General features: G+C 44.8%; 1 protein-coding gene across 1 annotated transcript in view; it reads left to right on the forward strand.

Moving 5' to 3' along the window:
- Window positions 1-26,914, forward strand: part of ABLIM3 (actin binding LIM protein family member 3) — a 770,500-nt gene that overhangs the window by 716,876 nt on the left and 26,710 nt on the right. The window contains exon 17 of the mRNA XM_069651389.1: window positions 7,661-7,808. Within this exon, the coding sequence (XP_069507490.1) occupies window positions 7,661-7,808 (148 nt within the window). The remainder of the gene's footprint in view (window positions 1-7,660; window positions 7,809-26,914) is intronic.

A 26,914-nucleotide genomic window follows, 5' to 3' on the forward strand; every position in this document is an offset into this window, starting at 1 on the left:
GCAATTTTACTTTGATCTTCTTTTACCTTAGGGGCCATGTACAGTTCACTCAGTGCCATTTGTAATAGACCCTGATCCTGCCATTTGTCCAATCCTGTGGCAGTGGCCTGTTCTTTAATTTCCTGAAACCAAACATTCTGATCCTGCTCTGTCCATTCACCCCTGACAAATAATTTGTGCAGTTGGTGTTCTTTTGCCATATTCATTTCTACTAGGGTCGCCATTCTGGAAATATTAATTTCCTTTCTGACTTACAGGAGTTATTTTATTTTTGCAAAACAGACCAAGTCCTTAGAGCGTTCCTATTGAAGGGCGTTTTTACAGTGTAACACAGTGTGGTAGCCCAACAGGGTTTATGTACCCGGTCAGTTAGCACGCTGTACTAGACTGTCACAAGTGATATGTCTAATTCAGAAATCTCGTGACGAACCCCCAATCATTTCAATCTGGCACGTCACCTAAGTGAATGCCTAGCGTGTAATGCACAACTGAAATCCTTATTTATTTATTTGTGTTTAAAAAAATGACGATGTACCACTTATATCACGCCCCTCTCTTGGACCCCCCCCCCCCAACCAGGCACACTGAACCAGGAATCAGGGTGGTTTGCAAAATTAAAATATTTATTTATATATTCACAATATAATCACACTATTTTTGATGGGAATACAATCTCTTTAATAACAAGGAGTAATAATAAGCAAAAACAATGCAGCAAATCAATAATACTTTTGTGGGTGTGTTCAAATCAAATGGCAACGTGGTTACTCTTTCGCCCTGCACACCCCTCAACCCCCAATATGCAATGTAGAGGGATAGGAGGAGAGAGAACAGGTTTCAGGAATGCAGAATTCAAATACAATGTCAATCCCAATTTCCCCCCAGCAAATACAAGAGAGAAACCGAACTGATTGTCCAACTGTCAAAATGGTTTTAAAGTTGGCTTTGAATGGAATGGGTAAACACTAAATATGGCTTAAATCTCTGAAATGTTTTAAATTCTAATGGGAACCGCTTTATCTGTTTGCAGAAAAACACTAGCAATGGTTTGAGAGTAAGAAGCAATGTGAAAACTTAATTTTGAGGTCGGGTGCAATTGAAAGCTGTTTTACACGTTACAGATTTTGCCAAAACGAAAATTTGTGGTAAACCTTTCCGCGCGTGGTAATCACGATCGCGGGAGAACTATAAGAATTTGATATGCGGTTTTTGGTTTTATATGATGTTAGCTACACGCAGACACTTAAATTACGGTTCTAGCATGAAATTTGAAGAGGTTATGGACGTTTTCGTGGAGGTCGTTTTTTTCAGATAGAGGCAAATTGGAAAACAAGGATGCGCTTTAAAAAAAAACAAACAGGATTTTTTTACACTAGGAATGGACTATGGAGAAGCAAATACTACACGACAGCACAGCCACCAGACCAGGACGTCTCTGGATCAGGTTTTTGCCTGCCGAGACGCTTGCCTTCTCCAGATGAAAGATATCAGCGCAAAGATCGCTTTAACAATATTATTACAGAAGGAAGATAGTAGGGATGAGATAGAGAGTTCAGGTAGTTCAAAATTATTCTAACAATGCAGTTTTGAGTATGATAGAGGATGGATTTAGATAGGGATTGCTATGGACAGTACTTAGGCTAGTGACAGTCCCATACTAAGGATGCTCACTATATAGGTTTGAACAGAACCGTCAGGAATACTGGTCCGTCAAAATCAGGGATTCTGGTCAGAAATTCTGCTGGGCACACCGGACTGGGACAGGCTGCTGGGCACACCGGACTGGACTGGTCGGCAATGGCTCTGGTTCACAGCTATCTGGTCACAGCACGGCACCACGGGGTTGGGTCTTTAGATTCTGGTGATAATTCTTGGCAGGAAAGCAGTACAGCACAGTCAGGCTGTTCTTTGGTTCACCTTAGATGTCTGGGGTAAATTCTGGTTTCTGGAATTTTAAGGCCTAGCTGAGAATGGTTCAGCTATAGAAATGGGCCTTTCTGCTTGCAAAGTTTCTGGAGTCGTTATGTTATGTTATGTTATAGCATTTCTATAGTGCTAAAGCCCTCAGGCATCTAAGCGCTCCTTCACAAGCAGAAAAAGGTCAGAAAGGATGAGCCATAATGTTAGATAGTTAGATAAAGAGTTCCATTTTCAAAAGCTTTCGAAACGCCAGATGGTTACTTTCTTCTCTGAGCACCAGAGGTAGATTATCCCATGCCTTGGACACAAGCACTGGGAAGGAATGTCCATTTCCACGGGCTCTCTTTGTCCTTGCCACCTGAAGGAGTAGGGTGGATGTGGAGTGAAGGTTTTTTGTAGGCTGGTATATAGAGATTTTGTCCTTTAGGTAGTTTGGAGCTGTCCCGTAGACACATTTATGACACAGGGTCAGCATTTTAAAGGAGATCCTGGCTGATATGGGTAGCCAGTGTAACTCCTTTCTGGCAGAAGAAGTAGGTTCATGCCTTTTCATGCCATGAATTATACGCACAGATGTGTTCTGGATTTTTTGCAATCTGAGAGCACCTTCTCTACTACCTCCCCCCACAATAGAGCATTGCAGTAATCCAGGCGTGGTAAAATAACGGCTCTAACTAGTTTGGCTTGATTATTTATTGAGATTAGAGGGGCGACCTCTCTCAGTACTCGCAAATGGTATTGGGTATTTTTTTCAATAGCATCTACTTGAGCACCTGCGTCCAAGGAGGCCTCCAGGTATGCACCCAGGGTCTTCACCTTGTCGACCACTTTAATGAGGCTGCCATCGACCAAAAAGCTAGAAAAGGCAGGGACTAAGGCCTCGCTAGATTTTTTGGACCCATAGATCATAAGTTCAGTTTTCCCTGCCTTGAGGCATAGCCAATTTGTGGTCATCCAATTTTTTATAACTCTGTAGACTTCATTTAGTTTGTTTTGATCTTCCTGATGGTCTCCTGATAGCTCCATTGACAGCTGGAAATCGTCGGCATAATTTGTAAAGAAAAAAACCAACTTTTCCAGTTCTCTACAAAGAGGGCCTATATGAATGTTAAAGAGCAGGGGCGACAGGCATGCTCCCTGAGGAGCACCACACATAATGGTTTCTACTTCAGAGAACGCGTCTCCCCAGTGTACCCTGGATCTTCTACCCTCCAGAAAAGATTTGACCCAGTTTATAGTCTCAGTAGCCAGTCCACCCGTGTCTAGCAGTCTATTCAGTAATATCTTATGGTCTAGAAGATCAAATGCTGCACTGAGATCTAATAATATTAACAGGCCCGGTCTACTTCTCTCCACTAAGGTCAGCATGTGGGTCTGAAGGTCCACCAAGGCACTCTCTGTACCGTGAAAACAATGGAAGCCAGATTGTCTCTCATGTAGCCTACCGGTATTTTCTATATGGAGTTGAAGGTGTGTTGTGGCAACCTTATCAACCAACATTAGAAGAAAAAGAGGTTTTGTAATGGGTCGAAGGTTGGTGGCGTCTTTAGGGTCTAAACCTGCTTTTTATAAGAGGGGGTGACTGCCACTGTTTTGATGGCCTGTGGGACAGTGCAGTGCCTAAAAGAGGCATTTACGAATCTACATAGAAATGGTGCAAAAATGCCCAAGTGGTACAGGATTATTTTAGAAGGGATGAGATCCCCCGGACAGCTGGTCGGGTTCATGGTTCTCATAATATCTGCAATCTCGGTGACTGTAATTTCTGGGAATTTAAAACGTGTGTGAGTTGGTTTGAGCTCTTCCTTTTTGAGTGCTGTATAGTCGATCACATGGTTTGTTTCTACATTCTCTGAGATGGAGGGATTTATACCTGGAGTTTGGTTCTGTAACTCTCTCCGAATTTTATCTTGAGCATATAGCAGTTTATTAGAAAAGGCTTTCTGTGTTCTAACACAATCTTCTTCTGTAGGTGTAATCGTGTGATTTAAAACTTCTGGTTTCTCCCAGGAACTGAAGAGACGAAATAGCTCCCTTGTGTCATTGTCTGCTGATTCAATTTGATCGTTATAATAGGTCAGCTTGTATTCCATGATTGTTTCTTTATATGCTTTCTCATGTAGTTTCCAGGCGGCCTTATTATTTGAGTTTTGGTCTTTAAGCCAGGTACGCTCTGCGCATCTTTTAGTAGCCTTCAATTTGGTTAGCTCTGGTGTGAACCATTTTTGTTGGCGAGCAGGTTTCCTAGTGGTTTTTTACTTCATTGGAGCCACATCATCCAATAGGATTGTCATTTGTGTGCTATATTTCTCCGCAAGTAAGTCCGGATGATCTAATTCACTGGTTGTGTGCATAAGAAAAGTCATGCATTCAGTTAATTGAGTTAACTTATCTGTGGTGAGTGCCTTATAATTCCTATGTATAGTTTTTCGCAGTGGTTCATGTTTAGGCTTATTTGAAGGTGGAAGCAATATTTGACTAGAGACAAATAGGTGGTCAGACCATATACATGGTATAGTAGTGATCCCTGATAATACGATATTGTAGCTGGCCATCCAATCCAGGGTATTCTCTTTGATATGTGTAGGGTCATTATTATGCACCAGGATGTTGTTTTTTCTAAGCAGCTTTTCCTGCTCCTTAGCTTTTTTGTCCGTGGTATTTCCTTTCCATAGGTTCAAATCTCCTACTAATATAATGGCGGAGTTTGTGGTCTGAATCGCATTAAGCACATTTGTAAATTGCTCATTGAAATTATGTAGGGCTCCTGGTGGTCTGTATACTGGAGTCTGGAGCAGGGAAGATGTCAAGTTCTCTTGCAAAGTGCTCCACCAGCAATCGGTTGGTGGGTGGATCTGTCTGTCCTTCTAAGTCCTCAGCTGTCTCTTTTTATGCATTTGGTAAAGGGGTGTGTATGCTGGATTACCCTAAGCGCACCCCCTTGGTTGGCTATAGGCTAAAGTCTCCCTTCTCCCTTGATTGGAGGAGAAAACAGGGTGTCACCATGATGATGTGGTTGTATGAGTCAGGGAATCCTCCCCTTGCCTTTTGAACATGAAAATTACTTTTCGCATGATACATATTTACAATTTTGCAGACTTTATAACAATAACATATCTACATCACATATTTCGTGGAGCAAGTGCTCTTCCAAGCCCTGTATTTGTAGGATCTTGCGTCGGCTTTTGACAGAATTCTGCCCTTTTGGGCCGTAACACAATATCGAGTTTGTCCAAGATTTTGTACAACTGTGTGCATTGCATATGGGCATAAGTGTGTGAAGTTTCATACTTTGGACATAATTACATTTGCTATAAAACCACCATTTCTACAGTTACTTCTCAGAACATAGCACAGAGTTCTGTCTTCTCTTAAAATGTGCAGCCAAAATTTAGATTCAGAAGTCTGGGGTTTCCATAATTTTTACAATTATCCACAGTAAATTATCAGTCTTTTTAGAAATATACTGTCTGTCCATTGTGAATCAACAAAAGTTGTCTCTCCCCGCCTCCTTTTCCTTCTTGTAGCTCAGAAGCAATCTCCGCCCCCTTCTTTCTGGCAGAGGCCCTTTACAATCCATCCTGATTAACATCTCCTTACCTGAGAGGAAGTCCATTGTGTCTTTCCCAGAGCAGCCCAAGTGCTCCTACCCTCTTAATCAACACATGAATGTGAGTTCCTGGTCTAGAGAGCAGAGGGAGGTGACTGGCCCGGTGGGGGAAGTTGTTTTTAGTTTTGGCTTTGGAGTGAGGCTTACTTTAAATGTCATTTTGTTACATTTTTCTTTGTTTAAAATAAACTTTCAATTTTAAACAAACATCTAGAACACTGATGATTCCAGGCTCTAAACCATGAAGTTTAAATAGTTACAACCTAGGTTACTCTTGATGACAGGTCATTTAGATTTTAGACATTAGATCTTAATGGTACAAGTTTACAGTTTTAAAACAGGCTTTTGAAACAGTCCTTCAGGCTGGTACTGCGCCCAAATTTTGACAGATCCCACAGGCAGGCATCTTTTGCTGTGGGTGTTTAGATGATCAATTCAGTTTTCCAGGATATTGCAATTTCACAATGATTTCTTGACTTCAGTAAAATGTGACACCCAACAATAAGATTGGATGTTTGTGGGTGTGTTTGGGCCAGCATTCTGTATTTTCAGCAACCAAGAAAAGATTTAAAATGCAGGATTTCGTATTTCTTTCAGCAAGCACTGCTTTTCATGCAGTCTCCATTTTTCCTTGTTGTGCAGTTCAATGACATGTTTAAGGAGTGCGGTCTCCGTCCCACCACTAACAACATGCATGGTAGATTTGGCAGCCATCTTTGTGTGCTTTGTAGAGTGCAATTTCCTTAGGTTTTGGCGGGCATAGGGCTTTTGCAGCCATTTTGATGATTCTAGCACCTTTAGCACACAGTTATGCCACAGGGCAGAGCATAAGTAGGTTAATACATCCCACAGCCTAAACTCTACTTGTTAAAATGTGTACCCATGTTAAACCCCAAGAATCAATGCCAATCTTTTCCCTGGAGAGTGCAGTTCCAAAATGTGACATTTCACCTTTAGTTGTTCATTGTTTTTCACCATGTTCTATGGTCTAGTGGTGAAGTGTCTGATTTGTGATCTTGGTCATCGCAATTCGAATCCCAAGGCCCTGCTTAATATTGTAATTTTGAAAAAGACAGTCAAAATAGCTTGTTTTACACACACTCTCTAAAATACCCTGGGGATTGTGTCTGTCCTTTGAAAAAAGTGGGGGACGCCGTCCTCCAGCGCGTAACCTCGACTTGTTTCCTTGCCGACAGTGAAGCGTTTTTCTGAAATAAACTGTAACCTGAAGCACTGCATTTATGAGTGTTTCAGTAGCAATATATTTAAGGCAAAAGTAATATCCGGCGTGATAGGTCCATGCGCCCTGTTCTCTGCAGCCAAGCCAACAGGGTATGCGTAAAACGGTCCTGCACCAAGAAGAGTCTGCTTCAATTCCTGCAGTCAATATGGCTCCCTGGTTAACACTGGTTAAACCTCACAGATAAAATCCAAACACAATACGTTTTCACATACTGTCATTAACTGGGAATGACTGCAATATGTTGTTTTATTGTTTATTTTGATATACACTGTATGGAAAATGTTACAAGAACTCTGGGGAAGGATTTATATCACCTTCGTACGATGTTCATTCATCAACAGGTTTTTTTTTATTGTTTTTTTGACAAATCCTTTTTTAAAACTTCATCGAAAAATATAGGGGGTTGTGGGAAGGGTATATAAGAGGTGTGGGATAGGGAATGGTGTATTATTAATACAGGAAATCAGGAAACCCCACACAGGAAATTAATGCAGGAAACCCCACAAAAAAAACAATTCAATGAGTTTTTTCCCCAAAACGTTTTGGCCAAAACACCCGTCGAAAAATGAACATAGAACCATCACCTTCACTGAGCAAGCATCTGTCACGTGGTCTTTGTCACTAATAGCTTTATTTTCCTCCTAACAAGAACTTTCAGGTTCCCCAGTTCCATGTGCGAGGAAGGCATCCATTCCTGATTTTTTGGGGGATACTTTGAAACTGGGACTGGATTGCTCCCCCATGCATGGAAATGAGAAACCTGAGAGCTCCACATTACATGTAATGCGATCTTTGCATGTGTCTTCAGATTTGGATTAACTCTCCTCCCTTCTCCTCCCCTGCCCCCACTCCCACAACTCTTTCTTTTCTTCCCCTTGTACCCCCAGCTCCAGGGCAGCATTGGACGCCTGATTCTGAAGGAGGAGATGAAGGCCCGCTCCAACGCCTATACCGATCCTTGGACGCCCCCTCGCAGCTCGACGGGGAGCAGAGAGGCCCTGCACAGTGCCGGCTATGAGTCCTTCCTGAATGGATGTAAGCAGCCAATAGAATGGGTGACACGTACTGATGCACACTGAGACTCTAAGCCAGTAGGTAAAAAACCGGGACAGGACAACGAACATATATGTAGGACTAACTCTTGAAAAAGGCACTACACTTCAGCAGTGTTTGGAGGAGAAGGGGGTTTAAGTGTTACTGTTCAAAGAAAAATATATTATAAATAATTTATCATAAAACTAACACTATCTTAAACTGGAAAATGCAGTATTTCTTCTGAGCGAGAATGTTCATTCATGCCTGTCAGCCATGAAGACCTACTACAAAAAAACGGGACCACTGCAGTTTCCAATGGGAACATAATTTTGAGAAAGGGGGACAGAGCACCAAATACTGGGACAGTCCACGCAAAACCGGGACTTCTGGTCCCCCTACCAGTAGGTTCTGCCTCAGTCCATATTGTGCGTCATTTTCTATGAAATGGTAATTATTAAAAGGGGTACAGCTACATTTGGACATTTGTGCTCTTAAGTCCCTGCCATATAGCATCACACATGGTTATGTTGTGTTAAAAAAGGTCAAATTGCCTGAAGTTCTTTACTGTACACTATTTTCCAAAAAGTGTAAATGCCACCTGACATTTTCCCATGAGAGGGAACATTTACAATGGAGTCTTGTGGAAGCTGCATGCTTTCACAAGTGTTCAAAAAGGCCAGTTTGCATAGGAACACATTGGGCCTCATTACACGGTAGGCGGTAAGGGTTAACGGTCACCGGTACTGGTACCGGTGACCGTTAACCCTTACCGCCTTACTGCGAGGTCCCTTAGCGGGTAGGTACTTTAACGCCTGCTTTTAGCAGGCGTTAAAAACCAACCCGCTAAGGGACCTTGGTGCTAATTACGGCACTGCAAATTTGCGGTACCGTAATTAGCACCTTCCCCAGCCCCATTATGTTTTATGGGGCAAAAATGGGAATGGGAAGGGCAATCGTGGAAGGGGGAATTACCGCACCGCCAACCTTGGAATAGGGCGGTAATTCCCCTTTCCACCAAGGCGGTGCCGGTATTTTACCGGCATGGACCAAGGTGCTGCTAGCACCTTGGTCCACCGCCTACCGTGTAATGAGGCCCATTGGTTTACGCCAACATGCCGAATTCATACTGCCATAAAATCTAACGTTTTTGTGGCAGAGTGGGAATGCACAGCACCCGCACATCTTTGAAAGTCCTCGATAGCATAAATAAAGGTGTGATAGCTGGTGCAAAACAAAAGAGGTGATGGCTGGAAGATTTTGAATAAATCTTAATCTCTGGCATTGCTCTGGGCAACCCTCCATTTCCTTTAAAATTTCAAAAAAGCCCAGGCGAACACACACCCACTGTGCAGATGGTCAAATTCCTCACATGCCCCCCATCCTCAACATGTGAATCACCACCCTACTGAAGGTCTGGTTCAGCATCAAGGTGAAAGTATTGGCTGAAGCCATCTGCAATTCCATGCTGGGAGCCTGGCTTGTGTTGAACGTCCATATCTAATCCTAGTAGGCATATGAATTCAATGCAAAAGCTTAGGGTTCTACCGTTGCATGGCCATTAACCATCGAAGAGACCAGTGATCTTTCTGGATTGTAAAGTGAGACCCGAAAATGTAGGGTTTCAGCTTCTTTACTGCCTTCACGATCGCGTAAGCCTCTTTTTCAACAAAGGCCCGGTTCCTTTCCCTTTTTGTCAGCCGCCTGCTAATGTAGGAGACAGGTTGCTCTACCCCTTGAGAGTTCAGCTGTACTAACACTGCTCCAATCCCAAAATCATAGGCGTCTGTCTACTTTATGAACTCCTGACTATAGTCTGGCATTTTCAGAACTGGAGCCCTGCACAATAAATCCTTCAAATCCTGAAAGGAGGTTCGACAGGTGGGGTTCCAAGTTTCCTTCTTCTGCATTTTATTGGAAGTTACATCATTCAGGGGTATGGCAATGGTCCCATACCCCTAGTACCCGGTGAGACCTAGAAAGGCTCTCAGGTGCATCTGTGTGGTGAGGATGTCCCAATCCTTCACAGCCTGTACGCCTGTACCTACGCTTCGAGAGGTTGTTTTCTTACCTCCACTGACCGACCAGGTGGCCTAGATAATTCACTGTGCCCTGCACTATCTGGCACTACGTGGCCTTGGTAGTCAGACCTGCATTCTGCAGCATCTGAAGCACTTGTTTCAGGTGGGATATGTGATCCGCCCAGATGTGGCTGAACACAGCAATATCCTTTAAATATGTAAGACGGAAGTTGTCCAGCCAAGACAAAATCTGATTAACCATCCTCTGAAATGTGACTGGGGTATTCCCCACTCTGAACAGCATCACAGTTAATGTCCTTCTGGGGTTGAAAATGTTGACCTCTCTCTTGCTCTGTCTGTCAAACCGACCTGCAGTACCCTGCAGTGAGGTCAAAGGTAGTCATGAACTTGGCAGTGCTGAGCTTGTCAATTAGCTCATCTGGCCGGTGAAAGGGGTAAGCATCTGGCTACATGACAGATTTGAGCCCCCGAAGTCCACACAAAAGCAAACTTCAGTCTTCCCACTACTGGTCTTTGTAGGGAACAGTACCACTGGGCTAGCCCAGGGGCTGTGGGATGGCTCTATCACTCCTAGGGACAGCATCCTAGAATTGTCCTCCTTGATGGTGTCCCTGACATTATCAGACATGCAGTGAATTCTGCTATTCACTGTCTTACTGTCTCCAGTGTTCACATCATGGGTACCCCAAAATGTGCTGCAAGGACTCGAAAACAGACCAGATAACTGTCCCAGTAAACAGCGACAGTCTGTCAATTGCTTTTCTGATAGGCCTGTTGCAAGGTTGACACCATCAACTGACCATCTGTGGCTTCAGTGTGCACGGGGTCTCGGAGGGGATCAGTCTCCTCTTCAGTCTCTCCATCTGTCACTAATGCCATGACCAAGTCATCACGGCTATAATGGGGTTTTAGCCTGTTGACTTGAAAGACACTGCACATATGTTTAGGTCCTTTCACGTCAATGAGATAATTTACCTCATTTACTTTTTCAAGCACAGAGTAAGGTCCAGTCTACTTGTCCTGAAGGGCACTGGGTTTGACAGGTTACATAATCCACACCCACTGGCCTGGAAAATAGACTGTCACTGTGGCCTTCTAGTTGTGCCAGTGCTTCATCAGCTCCTGACTGGCCTTTAGGTTTTTCGTTGACTGTTCCATGTACTTTGCCATTTTAGACCGAACACCAAGTACATAGTCCACAACATCCTGCATAGTGGATGAGGGGTTGCCCTCCCATTCATCTTTCACTATACTGGGGGGACCTCATACATGGTGTCCAAATAGAAGCTCAAAGCGGCTAAACCCTACTCTGTTCTGTGGCACCACCCTGTAGGCGAACAGAAGGCATGGCAGGAGAATATCCCATGTTCTCAGGTGCTCTTCCAAGCCATCTATTGTGCCTTTCATGGTCTTATGAACTGCTCAACAAGCCCTTTTGTTTGTGGATGGAGGGATGTATAGAACCATGCTCTTCCCACATAGCCTTCATGCCTATGAAGTTTTATCACCTGTCAGAAAGGACTTTCTTTGGGAATCCACCACGGGATAAAATCCCAATCAGAGCCTTTGCTACCACAGGGGCTTTGATGCTTCTCAGAGGGACAGCCTCAGGGTACCTTGTGGCGTGATCTACCACAACCAAGATGTATCTGTTCCCTGAGCTGGTTTGAGAATCCAAAGGACCCACAATATCCTTGCCTATTCTCTCGAAAGGCCGCCCAACCACAGGTTGTTAAGGGGGCCTTTGTGGCACCACCTTACTTGCCAGAAGCTTGACAAGTCAGGCAGGACCTGACCAATTCCTTAAGCTTTACACCAAACTGCGGGCAGTAAAAAGTGTGCAGACAACCAATCTGATATCTTAGTCACTCCTAAGTGACCCGCTAAAGGAATTTGGTGAGTCAAATCCAAAAGGAACTTTCTGTGGCATTGGGGAACCACCAACCTTCTGGTGTCCTCACCCTCAGAATCCTTTGGATCACTCTACAGGAGTCCATCCTCCCAGTACACTACAGTAGTACTACAGTAATACAGTACTACAGTAATGTACTGACCTAGCTGTTCCCACTGCCAAGTGACAGTGTTGATGCTAGCCACAGTGTCTCGGACCGCAGGAGTTTTATATCCATTGATGTACATGTGCTCTAGATAGAGTTGAGTATTATTGGGAACTGGGGTCTCTTCTGGAGATCCAGTACCGTTCCCACTCAGTGTAACCAATCCACAATCGGCCACTCCCTGGCCTAGTGAGAAATCCTCCTCTGAAAGACCCACACTAATGATGGCCTCTTCCACAAGTCCAACATTCACTATGGCTTGTTTGGGTAAGCCCTTGCAAAAAGCATCCCCTTTCCTGTGGCCCAGCACCTTACACACAAAAACAACCTTTGGGTTGTGAGAACGCAGGTGTCCCAGTGTTAGGGGTGCCTGCGCTCTTGTTTTATGTTGTGCACGGCTGAAGTACAGTTTGGGGGCTTCCCTTCATTCTTTTGGGGACCTGACTTGGAAATGGATTGGGTTGGACCTTTGTCCTTCCCATCCTTGTTTACTTTTTTATCTGCCAATTTTGCTTCCGGCTTGGGTGTGCTCACCTGAGACATTTTCTGGACTTGAGTACTCACAAAACTGTTGGCAGCCTTTGCAAGCTCCCTAGAGTCTGTGATAGTCTTGTCCACAAGATGCTGGTGTAGGTCAACCTCACCATTTTTCAACACATACTCACACACAAATTGTACATCCCTTTAAATGTGTCAACTTTGTTACCAGTCACCCACCCACTCAGATATGTCAACAACAAGTGTGTGAATGCTTCAAATGTCTGCCCACTTTTCTTTCTGAGCTCTCTGAAGCTCTTGAGATTCTGTTCTGGGGTTTTACAGAACTTCCTGAGGAGGGCTGCCTTCATGCTCTCTTAAGCTGGCCTTTACTCAGGAGTTAACTAAAGAATTGCATCAGGCCCTGGTGTCCGTAAGCAACTCATCAGGGCTGCACCCGGCAGTACTTCATCCATCTCCTGCAGCTGGAATGACAGCTGGAGCGCTTCAAACCAGCCACAAATATCCTTCCCCTCTTCTTAAGCCTGTACTAAATCTTTGGGGATGTGCTGTTGGGGCTTATCCTGGGCACTCTGGTTTGAGCCACTACTGCTGTTCTCGCTAGAGGCGGACCGGTTGGCCCCTTTCTGCTCTTCAAGAGACGGCTTTCGCAGCTGTATGGTGAACTTTTCCTACGGTTTCTGTTCCTCTAGCACTAGCCTCCTCTCATCGAGCAGGAGCTTTCTAGCCGCTACAGTATCAGGTAATACTATCCCCATATAAATGGTCGCCGTACATAATATCGCCGGGAAAAGGTTGTGGCGATATTATATGGGTGACCATACATATGGGGATAGGGGCAGAAAAAAAGGGTTTGGGGGTTGCGGGGGTGTCCCCCACATGTTCCATGCAATAATGTCCCCACAAATAACGGCCATTTTTCTGTGACATTTTTGCATGGCAATATTTTTGAGGGGACATTATTAAATGGAACCGCCGCTACCCCATTAACAGCCGGAGCAATTACTGGGCCACTTAGAGACTGTGCTGAGGTCTGGGACCTGGTGGATGCCGAACTAGCCCCTGTCCTCACTGACACTCTCGTGTTGAGAAACAACACTTGCCCCCGCTGGGATGATTGGGGAGAAACACTGCTCATGCGGTCATCCTCGTCATTTACCACCTCCGGAAGGTCTTGTCTGTTCGGGTACACGGGAGCTAGCCCATCCTTCTGGGGTCTTCTCCCCAACTGCCCTCGCTACTACCCAAGCTTGGAGGCTGGTCAGCAACTCAGGTTTATTAACCTTAGTTGCTGTGGGGAAGTCCCCTCTCTTGACATAAAACGTGCAGGACATCCTTGGCCATTCCTTTTATAGTCTCCATGTCAGGCTCCATAACTATTACTATTACCTAGCAGTGACTAAATCTTGCCCGCAGCAGTACTTTTATCGTTGGGTGACTAGCTGTGTGCAAGGCTCCAAATGATTCAACCTTTTGCCACCAATATGACTAATCCACTTCCAGGGCACTAGTGGTCCAGGGATGAATATCGGTTTCTAAACCATCAATCAACCCCACACCTCTAGCACACCTAAATGGAACCGAACAGATTGGAATACAAGTGAATTATAAGACCTGCTTGTACACATTCTGGAAACTTGGATGGAAGGAAAGGCTTATCTCTGCAAGGTCGTGGATTGTTAGTTAGTTGTAACACAGTGAAGATACAATTATTACTCAATGATAAAAGGGCTGTCCAATCAAGGTTGTATAAAAATATATACTTTATTATTACTACAAAAGACTGTTCTAGCACACTAAAAAAACAGCCCACCCTGTAAAGGAACACAGAGGACAGACAGTTTCACGAAAGAAAAGGGATGCACTCTGGATACTGACAGGAGGGTAGTTGGTAAAGTAATTAGTCTTAGTGTTCAATGTTATTTGGTTTCAGCACCACTAGGGAAACGGGTCATAACTGTCTCTAGGGGTCTTCGGAGAAGGACCAGGGGGGGAAGAACACAATGTACCTGGTGTTGAAAAAGTTCTTGGTGCTCGACAGTGTCAAGGAAGTTCCAGGGCGCATTGAAGCCCTTGAGACAGAGTTAGTGGTGGGAGACAGCTGCTGGTTCCAGGCAGTTCGGCAAGCGAGGCTGGATGGACGTCTGCAGGCTGTCCGGCATGGTGGCTTGGGCCAAGAATCATTTTCTCTGTGCTGGTTGGCGGATCTGGAATGCTGGTTGAGGTGTCTCGGATGGCTTTGTGACTGCGGCGTGACAACAGTCAGCGGTGCAGTCGAACGGGGTTCAAGGATTCAACTGTCTCAAAAAATGTCCTTAAAAGATGGATGCTTGATGATGCTTGTGTGGCAATCCTACCTTCTTCGCAGGGCTCGTGTCTTTTCAAGGCGGAGGGCCCAACGCTCAGGAGAGTGTTTGCAGGCAACGGCCTTGTCCTTAGTTCAGATACTCTCCAGCACTTGCCACCTAAGAAACTTGCTGGCAGAACCTAGCAGGGCACGTTGTGTGCTGGCTGGTTACCGATTCTGCAGCTGCTGGACTGGTCCTCTGAGTCCAATATCTCCCTCTGTTCCCTGGGAGATGTTTAGGGGAGGGATCTTGCTTCCCTCTCCACCTTACATCTTCCGCCAGTGAAGGAAGGTCAGGAGTTACCTTCCTTCACTGGCGGAAGATGTAAGGCATACTGTACCTTCAGCTCGGGTCTGAATGAGTCTTTATTCTTACTGCTTTCAAAGTCTTCAGATGATCTGCTAAGTGAGGGGTTCAGCCCTCTTTTAAAGCCAAATAGGTCCAAGTGATTGTTGCAGACTAAGCCCACCTTAATGAACCAATCTTGGGTTCCCACCAACAATCTTCTGTTATGCATAAAGTCAGGACCTGAGTGCTCTGCAACATGACAGAAAAGGGGGTGACAATATATACCTAAGTCCAAACCATCTCCCTGTCTGTTGTAGATCAAAGTGTCTCTCTGGTTAACTGAGCCCTCTGTGACTCTTCATTAAAGTGCAGGGTTCCCATGAAGTTTGTGCTGGGAGCAGACTTCCTGTCTCCCTCAAACCACATACTTCTACCCTCTGAAAGGGGTCAGCTCTGCAGGGGTTTTCCTATGGTAAATAGTGGACCCAGACATGCATTCCACTGCCTTTCATACAGAGGGGTGGGAGCTAGCTTCAAGTTGACACATTGCATACCAAAGGGGTATTAGTCCCGCCTTGCCTGTTGTCTATTCCGGCAACCAAGCCCCTTCAGGCTTGCTTCAATTATCTCTCATTGGTATGCACTGCCACCAGCCTGAGGACAAAGGAAAGTAGCTCCATAGGGTATTTGATATTTAAATTAGGCTGCCCATGCTGGAGGAAGGTGTGCCTTCCCCCTCCTTGAGATTCTTTGATGTACCCAGGGCTATCACATTCCAGCTGAATATGACAAGGGAAGACAGTACCTGTAGGCTGTGTCTTTCCGGAGTACATGTGATTATGCATTTTGTGCGGGAAGCAGATGGACTGTCTGTGGAATGGCCTCGCACAGTCATCAGAGGTTGGTCTCCCATCATTCCTTTTCATTATTAAAAAATCAAAAAATCCCACGCAAGCACACTCTCCCTGTGCGGATGGTCGAATTCCTCACACAGACACCAATATACATCAGTCCTCTTATAGCTGAACCTGCTCATTTAGCTGACACTCTGCGATATCAATTTGCTGTGTCTCTATAATTGTGTGCTCTGATCAGTCACAATGCCACAACTAGGAATTGTTTATAATTAAAGATTTACATGCCAGCAGACTGACTACAAAATGCAATTATTACAATTTAGAATGGAAACGAAGAAGATGAAAAAACAACCTCTACCTGGAGAGACTTTATGTGCCAGCTGCTGTTAGGGATGAGCATGTGACCAGAGAACCTGCCCTGTGCCACCCACTACAGAGCTTGGGCTGAGGGCACCTGTAGGCTGTCTCAGCAAAGGCACATGTGTGCGCTATCAGTTTTCCTTAAAACTTGTAGGGACTGATTAGAAGACCTCCCTTTCAGCAACAGAATCACCCACATCATTATATGTGAATACAAACCAAAAAAGGTTAAGCTATCCACCCTCACCAGACTGCCATTCTACGACGAACCCCCATCCAAAAAGGTAGAGCACTACCCTTTAATTGGTCAGGCTCATCCTTAAGGCAGGGTCAAAGTATCTACTGAAGCAATTTGCATTGGAGTGCTGCAATTCAGGTTTATTCTTGATATATATATTCAGGCCCTGTAGGGATATGGCTGCGCGCAGCAACTTGGGATACGCTCCCTGCATGTCGATTGCCTGTGTTCGTGATGGATGGTTAAATGAGACCCAGAAATGTAGTGTTTCAACTTGCGTAAACTACCACAAATTCCTCTGTTTCAATTGTGGCCCAGTTGTGCTTTCACTTTGCCAGGTGCCTGCTGATGAAGGCGCATGGTTCTTCAATTCGGACGAAACATTCACTGGCTCCCGGTCCAAGAACGTATCATGTTCAAAACACTATCCTTAACCCACAAATGTTTAGCGAACATAGCCCCTATCTATCCAGCCAAATCACCAAGACCCAATCTAACAGACTTAAACGGTCTGCCTACAAGCACCTTCTTACCATCCCCAGATACAGATGTCAGAAAGCGGGAGGTAGCAGTTTCTATGTGATTTCAGCCAAACAATGGAACGCCCTGCCCCCAGCGCTCAGATCAGATCCATCCTTCTGGTACTTCTGCAAAGGCCTCAAAACCTGGCTCTTTTCCCAAGAAATCCAAAGGAACTGAACTTGCACAACTTTCCTTGCTTCTGACATTCTGTCTCATCTTAGCTCATGTAAAACCTTGATTTTGCTGTAATCTAACTGTACTGTTATACTCATGCCCATTACCAAGTCTGTCTCTAAACTACCTTTGTATGTAACCTTTCAATCCCCATTCTTACATAATCTAGCGCCTACTCTTATACTCAAGTCTACCACCAACTATGGCGCCAAACGACCTTTGTATGTAACCATGTAATCACCAATCGTACGTAATTTAGTGCCCAGATGCATCTGGGTTCGGTGCTCTTTACAAATGTCAAAACAAATAAATAAAAAAACGCACTGAGAATTTAACTTTGCTAGCACTGCTCCAATACAAAATTAATAGGCAACCTTCTGAATAATGAATTCCTGACCATAAGACGGAATGTTTAGAACTGGAGCTCTACACAACCCACTTTCAAGTCCTAAAAACATTGTAGCAGGCAGGTGTCCAAGTGACCACTTATGATATATAGTGCAGTGGTCCTATAGCCCTTAATAAAAAGACCTTTTGTATCCAGTGATGGCTACGACGTCTCTCACCAGTGACTGGGTGGTGGGTATGTTCCAGTCCTTTACTGCTTACATGTTTTCCTGGAGAAGCTGTTTCTTATGATCCCTCAGTTTGTGTCCTAGGTAAGTCCCTAGTTATCTGGAACTTTGAAGGCTTTAAAGTCAGGAGAGCCTTCTGCTTGGCCTGTAGCACCTATTACAGGCGGGTGTCACGGATGGCCTCATGAAACCAAAATGTCTCAAAGACAGTTCAAGTATTTTGATTAGAATGTTATGGGGGTGGTCAAACTAACAGGCATCCCTCTCCCCCTCCCTCTCTCTCTCTCTCTCTCTCTCTCTCCCTCTCTCTCTCTCTCTTTCTCTCTCTCTTTCTCCCTCTCTCTCTCTTTCTGTACCTTTCTCTCTCTCTCTCTCTCTCTCGTCTTCCTGTGGGCACCCTCCATGATAGCCCAGCCTTCCCTAATCCCTAAGAGGATGGTCACTAGAGATACATAACCCCCTTGTCTAATACCTTCTCTGACTAGCATTGAGGGCCCAAGGGCAGAAGCCTTATCTGTCTGACTCCCTCTGGGCTTCTTCTAGGCATGTCCTAACCTCGTTTCGGGCAAAATGGTCATAAATAAAAAGCTGTATGTGCTTTTACCCCGTATTCCGCTTGGTTGAAATTAGCATAGCCCATAATGCCGAACAGGAGGAGCAGGGGCTGCGGGGGGTATCCCCCGCATACATTAGATGTAGAGCGGGAGACAAATAGAGAAATTCCAAAAAGCTTGAGTGACAAAATGCAAGCAATTCGGCTCAAATATTTTGTAACTCAAGCTTTCCGGAATACAATCTTTCAACGTACATCCAAGTAACCTGACACTTCCCACATTTGTCTATGGGACTTGAAGGTCTTCTTTGCCAGTCACAAACACCCTGGTCCATTCTCTCACTTCCTTACTCCCTTTCTCTCTGCTCCATTTTTTTCCACTTCTCTCTCCTTCCTTCCCTCTTCTACTGTCACCCCCTCCTTACTCCACTAGTCTCATCACTCTTTCACTACTTAGGGATATAGTGCCCACCAGGGTCAGACTGGGACAAGAAATAGGCCCGGTCACCCAAAAACAAGTAGCTCATCCCTCTCCTCATGACCCTTGACCTCTGATGACATCACCGGAAGTGATGTCATTTGACCACACTCCAAAGTGACTTCCTGGGAAGCGATGAAACATGACCTTTCACCCCCTTGACAAAACAGGAAGTGGCATCAAATAGCATTGTTCCTAAGTACACTAAATTACTGTGAATCCAAGCAGACGTCCACAAGGCGAAATGATAATATGTTATTGTATAGCACTTAGGGTTAAGCTCTTTTTATAGAACAAATATGTATACAATATCACCCAACCTCTGTTGGTACTCATTTATCGACCTAAGAAGGATGAAAGGCTTTTTGAAAAAAAAGAAAAAAAAATTAGAAAAAAAATATATATATATATATTTTTCTCAATGTTTTCTTCTTCGAAACTGGCCCAGGCACGGCCAGAAACCGGCCCCCACTCCCCAGAGACGATTTCGGCATGGTCACAGGCTGAAAGGCTGAGGGGCCAATCCGACCCTGGTGCCCTCTTCACCCTTCCAAGGATGTCTTGCTCTGATCACCCTTCTCTACTACTCTCGCACTCTCCTACACACAATCTCAATTCCCCTAAAAAATAAGCCTGGCCTGTGTTTTCTCTTACAGGGGTGGATTTTCTTTGTGTGTTATGATTAGTTGAGTTACATTTATTGTATAATTAAAACTCTACTTTTTAATGTAACCGTCATTGGACTTTTTTATTTTGTAGGTTTCCCAGTTCCATGTGTGGCACTTGATCATGTCCTGGTTTTTTCCCTTGCATGCTTGGATTTGTAGGCCTATACTTAAAATTGGAAAAACAAAACTCCAAGTCATTGCATGGAATATGAAAAATCAGGACTGGCTTGTGTTGGCACAAATGGAACTGGAATACTTGGCAACAATGCTATGGAGTCTTTGTACTACTGCTGTCTCAGTTGCTACTGTTATCGGCTCACACCTCTCCTGAAAACACAGACTGCCCTCAGCCTGCACTCCCACATAAGGCAAAGAAGGAACACATTGCAGACTGGGCCTCTTTCACCATTATGATTGGGATCACTGCTGGTTTAGTAGTAGTGTGCGGCTGAGTAGGTGCTTTAGCCATTACTCCTGCAGAGCAGTAGGGAATTTGTCACATCCATCAGCATCAATTCCACCATTCATCCTTCTATGGTGAACATATCTGAGTATCCTTACTTTCAGCAATAGGCTTGTCTACTATTTTATTTATTTACATTTATAAAGCGCAAAAGGCGGCCCGCAGGCATCGTGGCGCAGTTACAATAAGGCTTACTTAGTTACAAGATAACAAACATCACAGAACTGTAGGTGTTGTTCTAGTTACATGATAACCACCATGACAGACCGTGGGTATTCTAAGGAACAGTGAGCAAGATACAAGAAAGTACAAGGTTATATTGTCATTTACATGGTGTGCAGCTATAATACTCAAGGTTCCAAAGTTCCAGGGGAACTAGCTAAAACTCACGCTTACTTCGGATGAATGTAAGGGTGGGTTCGGTGTAGCAGGGTGAGCTAGTTGAAGAGCTTAGTTTTGAGTGATTTGCGGAATGCTGCCTCGGAGGTCTCATTCCTTAGTGTTGTGGGCAGGGCATTCCAGCTTTTTGGCACTAGAAATAGGAAGCTACAGCTTCCGGCTTTAGCTCTTTCGAAGGTAGGGACATTAAGCTGATTACCGTGGTGTGATTGCTTAGTTCTGTAGGAAGAGGCTCTGACTAGTTTTCTGATAGGTCTATGGGTGCACTTATAAACCAAGGAAAGTATCATGAACGTCTTTAAAAAAAAATCATTCATATTATTCAGAATTTCAAGGTCTATGAAAGGCAAATATCAATGGAGCAGGTAAGGAGAGTTTAGCAGTGGATGCAGTAAGATTGTCACTTACTTTGAATGATCACAAACATCTCCCAACCTCGCAGTTCATCAGAAATGTCCTCGGTTCTCAAAACCTTCTATAAATTCGGGATTAGAAGAGTGCTCCGAAAATCTGGAGTACGTGTTTAGTGACTGAAATGTCGACGGGAGGCCACCAGATGGCACTACAATGCAATTAAACTTTGAGGTAGGCCTCACGAACACAAGCGTTGGCAAATGCGTGCTGGTTGAGTCGTATTTTCCGATATATTCCTCGAGACACTGTTTATGTACAGAGTAGAGGTCGAAGTGGGAGGGAGCGGTGCTCCTATACTTTTTATTTTTAAGTTTCACTGTTCCTATACTTTTATTTTTAAAAGAAACCGTTCTGGGATGGTTTAGTTTTAAAATGAAAGTGTATGAAGAGGTTGAAGCTTGTACTTCAGTGCATTGCACTGCCTAAAATTGAAGGTGTGTAGGTTTGGGTGTCTGGATTGTGTGTGGGAGGGGGCGTGGCGATGGGGTTCGTGGCGAGCGGGGGCAGACCTGCAGGGAACATAGTTCAACTACTTCTTTTTGTACACTTCGGCCACTGGTACAGAGCAAGGCTAGAGTTGTTACTGTCTATTCATTTTGGGCTCTGTTATTATTAGCATGCAGTGCTTTCAGTGCGATAAATAATCGAGGAGATCGGATAACAATATTTGTGGGTGGGCCTATTAGTGTCTGTTGGGACTTAAGAATCACATGTTGCCACTAGCTAAAGATGTGTGTGTGGCCTATCCAAATAACGAAGTGGCCTAACCGACACTATCATGTTTTTGTACCTGGAATTAAAGTGAGCACAGTATATGGTGTCCCACATATTAGATAACCGACTAAAAGACAAATTTTCAAATGTAGAAATTAAATCAAATAAAAATAAGATTTAAAAAAATATATTTTTATTGAAAGGTGATTTTGGTCAAACAAATAATTGTTCACTTGTTTAATGTACAATACTCAAAATATACCGATTTACCTTAGAATTCAATGAAAACCGCACATGAAAGAATACAAAACATTAAAAGCTGCAGTAAAACCTTAATATTAAAAATCCCAGCAGTTTTAGACATAACCATCAAGGTACTAGAAATGGTGAAAGCACAGTACAATATAAACCCCAAAACTTCCAAGCTTCTTTCCAGTAAATTGATAAGAGTATTTATGTATTGTGTATTTGTAAGGCGCTTATACATCAAGTAAATTGTGTTTCAATGCGCCCACAGTGCAACAGGGAGGGGACATGGGGATGAAGAACAAATACAGCAAGTGCTGAGAGAGAGAGAGGGATGAGGGGGTGGGAGGGGGGTAAATGCTCAGTGTATGAAGAGCTAGGGAGTGAGCAGCTGTAAATGTCTAGGTGGAGTGGTCAGCCGCCAATAAATAAGTGCAGGCCTGTGGTGACATAGGCCAGTGGGTGCCAAGGCAAAGTGATGGGGGGCGGGGGCGGAGGCTGCAGGCGATTGGGTGTGGGAGGCCATGACCCGGGAGGACACATAATGACCCTGGTGACCAATCTCAGCAACTGTGGGATTATGCAGAAGACAGGGAACAACCCTCCAGCATCCATGCTTCTCCATCATGATGGCAATGCGGGTGGAAACAGTGGCAGAATCCTGAACGAAGCAAGGCATGGGGTTTCTGAAACGTGCCAGGTGCAGGGACCGCTGTATTGCAAGCTGGATAGGCCCAATCAGGCTAGCCAATAAGATTGCCAGACGTGTAAAGTAGTTAGAACTCTGTCAGCTCTGCCCTCTGCTTTTTTTCCATTCAAAGCCATTACACAAAACCTGTATGTAGCAAGAGTACTCCGTGGGGATTTCGGTGTGGCATTTGCTTGAAGCTGCTGTCCAGTCATTACTTGCTCAGCATCACTCAAGGTCAAGGTGTAACCCATTGTATTGAAGGGAACCCGGTCCTTGTGGCATGGCAGAGGATCTTACGATTTTAACAAGTCAACCAAAGTACAGGGCCCTTTGTATGCGCCAATCCAACTATACGTCATTAATTCTGCTGTGTAGTAACTCAGAAGTGAAACCAATGAAGGGGTACCCTGTATGTTTCTCTAGTATGCCCTGATTAAAAGGGTTAGAGACGCATTGATTCACAAGCATGGTATAGCCACAGCAATAGGATCATTCAAAAATCAAAATTCTTGAGTCTTCATCTAGACAATTCCTTTTTGTTGTTATTAATTCAAGCAACAGGGTATCATTTCGACCATAAACGATGTTCACAGCTCTCCTTCCACCTTTTCCACTCATCCACAGGCTAAGGTCTGCCGACATCACCATATGGACTTTTCAGCAAGCCTCGGTGCAGCTGGACCACTAGAGTGGTGACTGGTGCAGCACACAACTATTGACATAACATGGCGACCATTAACAGAGGGTGGAGGCTTTCCAAGCGGAGGGTGACTTTATAACGAGCGAGAGACAAAGAAGTACAGTGAGACCACAAGCCATGGACATGGCCTACAAGATTCATATAATCTGACTTCAGCACTTCGGGCAATGAGGAGTGGGTTAGGGGTCCATCGGGTGTGAAGTAGAGGGTATAGCAGGGGTTCTGTATCACACTAGCAGGTGGAGCTGGAGGCTTGTTTTGAAGGGATTCACTGATAGTAGCTTTGGATATCAATGGGCAGAGCATTCCAGTAGAGGGTACTAGTAAAGACAAGTAGCAAAAGGGTTGCAGAGGAACAAGGATCCGTGATTTCTGGAGGTGACGGGTAACATAGAAAGATGCAGTTGGCAAGGTAGTGGGAGGTGGGACCATTGGTGGATATAAAGATGAAGAGCAGGAATTTAAAGAGAGTGCAATTTTGCATGGAGAGACATCAAGCGTGGCATCTGCTGGCAGAGGTGGGCACGATATAAGTAGGTTACAGAGTGTGTGTGTCGCAAAGTTGAGAACTTAGCTGAGGAGAGCAAAGGAGTAGGAAGTGAGGCCAAGGAATAGGATTCCACAGTAGTCCATTTTGTGGAGCACTAGAGGAGAGATTAGAGTTCAGTGGGTGAGGAGTTGTTGGCATATTTTTCTGATGTTAAGCATCTCAAGCCTGGCTACAGTGGCAGTGGTTGTGATGAACTGGAAAAGTTTCAAGTCGCTATCAAAGAACCCTTCAAGATTGCTTGACACGGATGGGGGAGCAGAAGTGCTCGCGGAAATGTAAGGAAGAGCCAGGCTGGTTTTGGAAGCAGGTAGAAAGATGACTTCTGTCTTAGAGGAGTTAGGCATGAGACAGCATAGAACGATACAGTGGCCATCCATTGGTGGAAGACAATGTCCCAGTGGAATGTTTGGACTAGAATCCAGATTGAAGGAGGTCAAAGAGTGGGTGTACCTCCAGGTAGTTGACTGTTGATTGAAGACAACTCTCTCTAGGATGTTAGAGTGGTGAGGTAGGTGTAACAAATCAACTTCCGGGGCACCATTGGTTCAGGGGTGAATATCGGTTTCTAAACCATCAATCAGCCCCACACCTCTAGTACACCAGAAGGGATCCAAACAGATTGGAAACACAAGCAAATTATAAACCTCCTTGTCCAAATTTGGTAACGTGGACAGAACGGCAGGTTTATCGCCAAAAGGTTGTGGATCAGTGGTTAGTTGCAACACAATGAAAATACATTTATTACCCAATGATAAAAGGGACTGTCCAGTTAAGGTTCTGTACAAATATCTACTTTATTATTATCACAACAGACAGTTCTAGCACACTACAGAATGCAACCCACCATGTAAAGGAATGCAGAGGACAGACAGTTTCAAAGAAGGAAAAGGGATGAACTCTGAATTCTGACAGGAGGGTACACGGTATAGAAAATAATCGCAATAGTTCAAGGATACTTGGTTTCAACACAAACTGGGCAATCGATCATCAAATGTCACTAAGGGCCTTTGGAAAAGGACCAGGGGGACAGAACCACATTGTACCTTGTGTTATAGGAGTTCCTGATGCTTGACAGGGTTGAGTCCATTTGAGGGCATTTTGAAGCTCCTGCGACAGAGTTCAAGATGTGAGACAGCTGCAGGTATCAGGCAGCAGGCAGTTCGCGACTTAAGCTGGACAGGCGGCTGCAGGCTGATCTACACGGCAGCTCAGGGTCAGGAATTGTCTCAGTGCTGGTCTGCGGTTTTGAAGCACTGGTTGAGGCTTCTCAGACGACTTTAGCGACTGTGGCGTACCAACGGTCAACGTTGCAGTTGGTTCAGCTAGAGGGGCTTGACTGACTAAAAAAATGTCCTTTAAGGCAAATATCGTTAAATTCTTGTCGATGCACTCCTCCGGCTTCTTCACTGGGCATGTGTCATCCTTTAAGGCGGACAGCCCAAAGCTGAGGAGAGTGCTGCAAGGAGCTGCCTTGTTCTAAGTTTGGTTCAGAGACTCTCTTGCACTTTCCACCTAGGAAGCTTGCTGCCGAGCCTAGAAGGGTACTCTGTGTGCCTGCTGGGTACCAGTTCTGAAGCTGCTGGAGGGTCCTCTGGAGTCAGTATCTCACTCTAGTCCCTTGGAGATGTTCAGGGGAGTGACCTTGCTTCACTCTTGAAGGTCCTGGCCTTCCTTCATTGGCAGAAGATGTAAGGCAGACTGTACCTTCACACAGGGTCCAATGCTGAGTTCTTCTTCTTGCTCCTTGCAAAGTCTTCAGATGGTCTGTCCAAAAAAGGTCTTGGGCCTCTTTTAAAGCCAAATGAATGGACCACAGGAATTGGTGTAGGAAAGCCTACCTTAATGAACCAAAACTGGGTCCCCACCAATAAACTCCTATATGTGTGAAGTCATAACCAGAGTGCTTTGCAACAGAAAAGGTAAAGTGTTGAAAACATGTAATGCTAAATCCCACCCATCTTCCTGTCTATTGTGGATCAAAGGGTACCTCTGGTTAATCAAGCTCTCTGTGGTTCCTGATTAAAGTGCCATGTCTCCCTTGAAGCTGCAGCGAGACCAGACTTACTGACTCCATCAAACCACATACTAGTACCTTCTGAATGGGGTCCCCCTCCGGGGATGACTACTGTAAACACGCAGTCTCAGACATGCCCTTTCACTGTCCATTGACATTAAGGGTAGGAGCTGGCTTCAGGTTGACACAGTGCATATCAAAGGTTGTTGTGGGTGTCTGTCTCCTTTGTTAACCTCTGCAGCCAGGCCCCATGTGGGCCTGTTTGAAGTATACTCTATTAGTATGGTAACTATGTTACTCACTGCCACCACTCTGCAGGGCTCAACAAAAGGACAGGGCAGATCCATGGAGACTTTTATAGTTAATTAGGCTGCCATGGCAGGGGGGATGTTGTTCTCTCCCCCTTCTGAGAGGAAATGGTGTAATACTGGCTGTCATATCCCAAGTAAATATGACAGGGGGGATGGTGCCTGTAGGCTGTGCCCACCCAGAGTACACAGGGCTATGCGTATGTCATGCGGTGAGCATAGGAAAATGTGTGCAAATTAGCCTCACACATTTTCCCGGAGGTTGAGAGCACAACCACTGTGTGGACGGTCGAATTCCTCACAGTTGGAGAGATATAAGTTTGTAGAATGAAAGATTGTTGGTGTCGGCAGTAGTTTTTTATTTAGTAGAGGTCTGACTGGGGCTGTTTTGTAGCAGACCAGAAAGATGCTAGTGGAGAGGTGAGAGTTAGTGGAGGTTCCTCAGTAGTTTGCAATTCAAAGGGATCAAGTGGGGCACAGGATGTGTCGGCAGAGCAAAGGATGGGAAGACGTTTGCTAGGATAGGTGGAGCAGAGGTGAGATTCTGAGGAGAGTGTAGTGTAGGGTCTGCAACCGTTGGCCCTCCATATGTTTTGGACTACAACTCCCATAATCTCTCACCATTGCCTTTGCTTGGTAGGGCTGAGGGGACTCATAGTCCAAAACATCTGGAGAGTCAAAGGTTGCAGACCTCTGTTGTAGAGGGATTTGAGGTAGGGAGATGGTGGGGTGGAGAAATAGAAGGGTGTCACATATTTTGGAGATGTTGGAGGAGCAGGAGGCAAAATCATCAGCCAAAAGAGAAGAGTATGTAGAGTGATTCTTGGGGGGAATGGCAGTTATAGAGGGTGATGGATAGTTTAAATGGGTGGCACTTTGCATATTAACATATGCATTACACAATCTGACAATGGTTTTCGGGGAACCTCATGAGCAAAAATATAGTGGAAAC

This window comes from Ambystoma mexicanum, chromosome 3p (assembly GCF_040938575.1).
Source record: "Ambystoma mexicanum isolate Mex_15411 chromosome 3p, UKY_AmexF1_1, whole genome shotgun sequence".
Lineage (NCBI taxonomy): Eukaryota > Metazoa > Chordata > Amphibia > Caudata > Ambystomatidae > Ambystoma > Ambystoma mexicanum.